The sequence below is a fragment of the Grammomys surdaster genome, unplaced genomic scaffold (assembly GCF_004785775.1).
Source record: "Grammomys surdaster isolate TR1022 unplaced genomic scaffold, NIH_TR_1.0 170, whole genome shotgun sequence".
NCBI classification, from domain to species: Eukaryota; Metazoa; Chordata; class Mammalia; order Rodentia; family Muridae; genus Grammomys; species Grammomys surdaster.
In genome coordinates this window covers 8,852,729-8,859,655 of record NW_021604618.1, presented here as the reverse complement: position 1 = coordinate 8,859,655, position 6,927 = coordinate 8,852,729, and the positions used below count along the sequence as shown (strand labels likewise).

At 38.2% G+C, this 6,927-nt stretch overlaps 1 protein-coding gene across 1 annotated transcript in view; it reads right to left on the bottom strand.

The window, feature by feature from the left end:
• Positions 1-6,927, bottom strand: part of Cstf3 (cleavage stimulation factor subunit 3) — a 77,552-nt gene that overhangs the window by 14,276 nt on the left and 56,349 nt on the right. Inside the window, exons 5-10 of the mRNA XM_028766911.1 lie at positions 6,173-6,270; positions 5,271-5,337; positions 4,876-4,910; positions 4,669-4,795; positions 3,287-3,364; positions 1,953-2,115 (exon numbers count right to left, since the gene is read on the bottom strand). Of these exons, the coding sequence (XP_028622744.1) occupies positions 1,953-2,115; positions 3,287-3,364; positions 4,669-4,795; positions 4,876-4,910; positions 5,271-5,337; positions 6,173-6,270 (568 nt within the window). The remainder of the gene's footprint in view (positions 1-1,952; positions 2,116-3,286; positions 3,365-4,668; positions 4,796-4,875; positions 4,911-5,270; positions 5,338-6,172; positions 6,271-6,927) is intronic.

Here is a 6,927-nt window from a genome sequence, read left to right as displayed (position 1 = left end):
ACACACACACACACACACACACACACACACACACACACACACACGCACACACCACTATAGGAAACAAAATACAGGAAGAAAGAAATCCTGAGTGACTTCACTAAGTGATTGATATCTGAAGATTAGAGGGGCAAAAGCTGGTCAATGAGAAATGGGACAGAGGGAAGGGTGTGTACAAATCAGCAGAGGCTCCCAAAAATGTGACTCAGTAGTACAATTCTTGTTTGGTGTGCAGGTAGTTCTGGCTTTAATCTCTAAGCCCCGAAAATAAATGTAGAAAAAGAAACAGTACTCATAAAGTCCTGTCATTAAGTGAGCCTACAAAATTGAAGAATTCAGTGAAATTCCAATCCAGCAGTAACAGTGATTTGTACAAAACTAACCCTTCTGGATGGGTGGCGGTGATGCATGCCTTTAATCCCAGCCCTTGGGAGACAGAGATAGATGGATCTCTGTGAGTTTGAGGCCAGCTTTGTCTATAAAGCGAGTTCCAGGACAGCTAGGGCTGTTACAAAGAGAAACCCTGTCTTGAAAAACAAGAATTTAACAATAAAGCAAAACAAAACAGAACTAGAAAAGACTAACTCTTCTGAAATTAAAAATTATAAACTGAAAACAGAAAGCATCTCTTTGACAGAGCATATGCTTAGCATATACATTTATACCAGGCTTTGGGTAAAATCCCTGGCACTTCTCTATTTCCATTGATGTGTCTATGTGTGTATGTTTTCATATACATATATTATATAAGAAAACTGAAATAAAGCACCCCTCTGAAATAACAAGCCAAAACAACAATAAAAACAATAACAACAAAAACAAAAACAAACAAACAAAACAACAAAACCCCAGAACATAAGTGCCCAGCAGAATGAAGGAGGAGTCAGAGCAGACTGAGCCAGGGACAAAGGTAAGGTTCATATCATACAAAGTCCAAACAGATGATAATTCAACTTCCTTTTAAAGAAAACTCAGAGAAGACAACAGAATCCAGTCTTTACAACCTATTATTCATACATTTATAAAATGTTTAAAGAAAAAAATTATACAGGTAACAAAACATGAAAAAAATGATCAACAGTTAAAAGTCAAAGGAAACCAATCTCACAAAGTCCACTGTCTGAAGGAATGAGCCAATGAGGACTTTACAGCTATTGTAATAATCCTATTCAAGAATCTCAAGAAGACACATTATAGAGGCTGGAGAGATGCCTCAGAGATTAAGAGCACTTGTTCTTCCAGACAACCTGGATCCGATTGCCAACACCCACATAGCAGCTCATAAGTACCTGTAACTCCAATTTCAGAGAATCCAATGGCTGCTTTGGGTCTCTTTGAGCACCAGGCGTGTAAGTGGTCAAAGACATTCCCTCAGGCAAAACATCCATACACATACATTTAAACATCCATACACACATACAATTAAAAAGCAAAACAAAACAAACCCACACATATTGTAACACATGAATCTCAATAGAGAAATTAAAATTATAAACATTTCCTGGAAATTTATAGAACTAAAAAGTACAGTATATAAAATGAACAATTTGCTGGATTATTTTACCATCAGATTGAATATAATAAAACAAGGGAAAGTGATCATGAAAATAGATCTATAGAAATGATTATGAATAAAAAAAAAACCCACAAGCGGGAAAACAAAAGATTCAGAAAACAACACAACAACAACAAAACACAAATCCCAGCCTCCTCTGGGCATGATAGTTCATTCCTGTGACCTAACACCCAGAAAGCTAATACAAGAGGATAATGAGTTGGAGGTCCCTGGGAGCTACAGAGTGAGCTGGAAGCCAGCCTAACCTGCAGAGCAACAGGCAAGAGTGGTGAGTGGGAGGAGAAGCAGCAGCAGAGCTGGAGTAGTCCAGGAGGCTGAGAGCACAGGTCCCAGACACGCCAGCTGGAGTGAGTCCCTCGCGGGCTACTCTTGTTACCTCTTTTCGTTATCAGGGTCTGGTCCTCTGTACGAAGAGGGTTGCTCTTCTCCCACTGGATGTATTTCTTCCACATGTCTACTTGCTGAGCTTCTTGAGGAGTATTCTGAGGAGGCACTGAAGGAGCATTGCGATCCAAACCTTTCATTACTGTCTCGTATTCCTAAACAAACATTTAAAGGTTTCTGATGAGCCTAGAACCACTCAGATATATATAGGGAGTTACTCAATCAGCTGGAAACACTTTGTTTAAAATGTTTACTCTCTTACCCCTAATATCACTTTGTTATTATGATTTTAGAATTCAAGTTTATCCTAAAATACACAGTGGGTTTAAGATCAACTTGGGCTACATGAGACCCTGTCTTGAGAAACAGAAGTCAAACAACATTCACAAACAACAAAACAAAACCCAAGAGTAAGGAAAGACAGAGTATTACAAAACACAACCAGATAGATATTTAGGAGTGGTAAACAGGATACCCATAGACTATCTCTGGAGGATGTATGATGGAAACGATAGCATGAGTGGAGATTTGGTAGCACTGTTACTGACAACCTTGGAGACGCTCATAGTTTTTGTTCTATTTGGCTGTTTTCCCAATGACTAGAAAGCTATGTACAGAGCACAAAGTCTGCCCCAGAGAGCTGTGTTATTTTATAAATGCACTGACTACAGAGTAACGTAATTTCCAGATAAGCAAATATGAAGGGAGAATATCAACTACTTCAGTAATTCCATATAAATCTCTGTTTTGAAAAATATTTCTAGCCAAGCATGGTGGCTCATGCCTATAATTCTAACACTTGGGAAGCTGCTCACACAGGAAGAGTGCCATGAATTCAAGGGAAGCCTAGGCTACAAAGTATCAGAGCAGTCAGCACTACATAGCAAGACTGTTTCAAAAACAAACAAACAAACAAATAAAATACTTTTTAGACTGGGGATGTGACTCAGCAGTAAAACATTTCCTAATGTATGGGAATCCTTAGGTTAGATGATGCCCAGTAAGCATACACACACACACACACACACACACACACACACTCCAGATTTTTTCTTTTTTTTTTTTTTAAGTTTTTTGAGACAGGGTTTCTCTGTGTAGTCCTGGCTGTCCTGGAACTCACTCTGTAAACCAGGCTGGCCTCGAACTCAGAAATCTGCCTGTCTCTGCCTCCCAAGTGCTGGGATTAAAGGTGTGCACCACCACTGCCTAGCTCTCTAATTAAGACTCCAAGTGAATGAAAATATGAGTAATATCAGATGGGAAAGCTTCGCTAATTATTCTAATGACTGAGTTACGTTAAATTAAGTAGCCCATAGAATTGCATACCTTTGCTACACGTCTAGCATTCATGTAGTCTCTACTGCGATCTTCAATCATCTTTTTAGCTAAATGAATATTGATACCCTAAGGAAAAAATAGCATTATTAACTGTTTTTATTTCTTTTCTTTAAAATATTTGATTTTTACCAAACCAAACCCACAGCCTCCTGTATGCTAGGCAACTAGACAAGCACTCCACCAATGAACTACACATGCAGCGTGGAAAGAACCAGCAGACTAGCAGGCAAGGTGGGTTAGCAGGTAAAAGCACTTGTCATGAACGCCTGGTGACTTGTGTTCCATCCCTAGAACTCAGGTAAACGTGGAAAAGACTGTCCGGTGACCTCCACACATCATGGCACACGTGTTCTTTCACCCCTACAAAAGTATCTACACTGTCAATTGTGAGTGGCCTATACAATCCTATTAATAGGAGACGTTTTTACTTTACTTTGTGTGGATAGATGGGTGGATGGCCATACAATAGCACGTGCTGGAGGTCCGAGAACAACTTCCAGCAGTGGCTTTTCTCCTTTTGTAATGTGGGTTGAGTACTGAACTCAGGCCATTAGGCATGGCAGTAAGTGCCTTTACCTGTTGAGCCATTTTACTGGACAAGAGTTTGTTTGTTTCACTTTCTTCTTTAAAAAAAAAAATGTGTATAATTGTTTTGCCTGAGCTATGCCTGTGCACCAGTGTATGGCTGGCCATAAAAAAGGGCTGGAGTCTCTGAAACTGGAATTACAGATGGTTATGAACCACAATGTGGGTAATGGGAATTGAACCTGGGTCCTCTGGAAGAGCACCCAGTGCTTCAATTGCTGAGGTAGGTATCTTTCAAGCTCCTGGCCCAGGAATTTTTATAGATATGAAATCATGAGATTCTATCTTATCCAGTTAAATCATTCATTAGGCAAACAATGAATGCTGGCAACAATGTAGACTGAAAGAACAATCATACCTTAATGGTAGGAATGTAAATTAATCAAAAGTCAACATAGAGAGTTCTTTAAAAAGCTACATATAGACCTACTATATGATCCAGCTATACAATTCTTGGGTAGTGATCTAAAGGACTTGAAGCCAACATATCAGAGAGATACTTGCAAATTAATATTTATTGTAGTACTATTTAAAAAAATAAATTCTTTTATTGGAATAAATACAAAACAACATGTCTAGGAATATAGTTCAATGGTAGGGCATTTCCCTCATATGCATAAAGCTCAGGGTTTAATCCAAGGTGCAACAAAACAAAAGCCAGTAGCAGCAGCAGACACTCTGTAACACTAACATTCAGGCATGTGACACTAGAAGCTAGATTCCCTGCGTTTACAATACATACTAATTAAAATGGCCAGTCTGTAGTAAACTCTGGCTTGACTTACCTCTTCATACTTGTTGTAGTCTCTCCAGAGTTGTTCAATGTTGATCATTGGATTAACACAACCTCGTTGATAAACTCTTCGGACAGCAGTTATTCTCTGATTTTCTGCATAAGATCCTACAGCTTCCCTTAAGTTGGATAAAAATATCATTAATTGTATTATAGCTAAATCAATTGTTTATATATTAAAAATTAAGACAATACTTACACTCCTTTTAAGAAATTGATGTAATCCACCCAAATCTAAGAAATAAAACAAAATGTTAATATCTTTCTTGATAGTTTCTTTTTTTTCTTTTTCTTTTTTTTTTAAAGATTTTTTTTTTATTTTATGAATGTGAGTACACAGTTGCTGTGATCAGACACATCAGAAGAGGGCATCAGATCCCATTACAGATGGTTGTGAGCCACCATGTGGTTGCTGGGAATTGAACTCAGGACCTCTGGAAGAGCAATCAGTGCTCTTAACCGCTGAGCCATCTCTCCAGCCCTCTTGATATTTTCATTTTTAGGTGTATACCCAGAGTCTCACGCATGCTGGATAAGTATGCTACTACTGAACTATATTCCCAGCCCTTGTGTATATATTTAATCGAACTCTACCTGATAGGACATAATTTCCATTCCAATTTTATCCAGTGCAAAGTCATAAGCTTGAGCCATTTTTTCTCTGAAATGAACATAAAAATATTTTTATAAATTTTTTATCAATTGAGTATAACGGCCCATACCTGTTATCCCAAGAAGCTGAGGCAGGATCACTACCCTGAGTTAGAGGCCATTCTGGGTTACATAATGAGTTCAAGGGCAGTCTGGGATATGTAGCATATACCCCACACTACTCTGAGCTACAAAGCAAGACCATGTTTGAAAACAAATCAGAAGCCAATTAAAACCTAAAACTATTATCAAAATACATCAGAGAATATCCAAGTTGGAGTCACTGAAGATAGGTGTAAATTCACAGTGTGGAGTTAACTACCAAGTAGCTGCCTTAGACATCTTCATCTTAGACACACTGTACCACACTGTAATTTGACAAACATGTGCTGAGACAATCATTAAAAAGCTTCTTGAAAAGTTTGACAAGCCTGTCAAAAAAGTGCTATCATGTTGTAAAAACATAGTGCTCAATATAGAAAAATCTGGATGAGTCAGTTCTCACGTGGAAGATAAGTACAACAGCTTTATTTAAACCACTTTTCCTGATTTCTTGGGGAAATTCTGACTTTTCAAATACTTAGGTTTCTTCCCACCTGTAACTCAGAGACAGAGCTGGTGTGAGGCATGTAGAAATGACTGCATCTAGAGACAACATGCACTGACACCAGCCACTGCCCTAGGGTTTCTCTGTATAGCCCTGGCTGTCTTGGAACTCAATCTGTAGACCAGGCTAGCCTCATACTCAGAGGTATACCTGCCTCTGTCTCCTCAGTGCTGGGATTATAGGAGGGCACCACCATACCCAGCTCAATATGCATTCTTAAGACCATGATTTTACTTACTTGTAGCTTGGCAGTTTACCCTTGGTTTCTCTGACATATGAAAGATAACACTTCCATAAATCAATGTGCAAAACCTTCATAAGGCATCTTTGAAATAGCTTTAAATATAAGAAAATAATATCAGTGTCCAGATAAATACATTTCATATTTGCATGAATGAAACGACATATTAAAAAATAAAGTCAGTCTTTTTAGGAATTAATTTTCTTATAAATAAAAGGCAAATAAAAGGGCTGGAGAGATGACTGTGGTAAGAGCCCTGGAAGGCACCTCATACCCATTCACAGCACTGTTCCAGCAGTTCAGATGTCTACTTTTGTGGGCACCAGGCACACATGTGGTACACATATATACACTCACAGGCAAAATTAAAAATTCTTTAAATTTTTTTTTGTTTGTTTTCTTGTTTTTTTTTGAGACAGGGTTTCTCTGTGTAGTCCTGGCTGTCCTGGAACTCACTCTGTAGACCAGGCTGGTCTCGAACTCAGAAATCCACCTGCCTCTGCCTCCCAAGTGCTGGGATTAAAGGCGTGTACCACCACCGCCTGGCAAAATTTTTTAAAAAGGAAAATAACAATCCTCCTTTCAGTTTAGACAATCAAAATTATGCCCATGCATTTCACAAGTATAGTCATTTTCTTTTATTTCTCCAGAGTCATAAGTAAATATATAAGTAAATACAATTATTTTTCTTTTGTAATATTTTCCTTAGTTCAAATTAGCATATGAAATACATTTCATTGAGGCATCTTCAT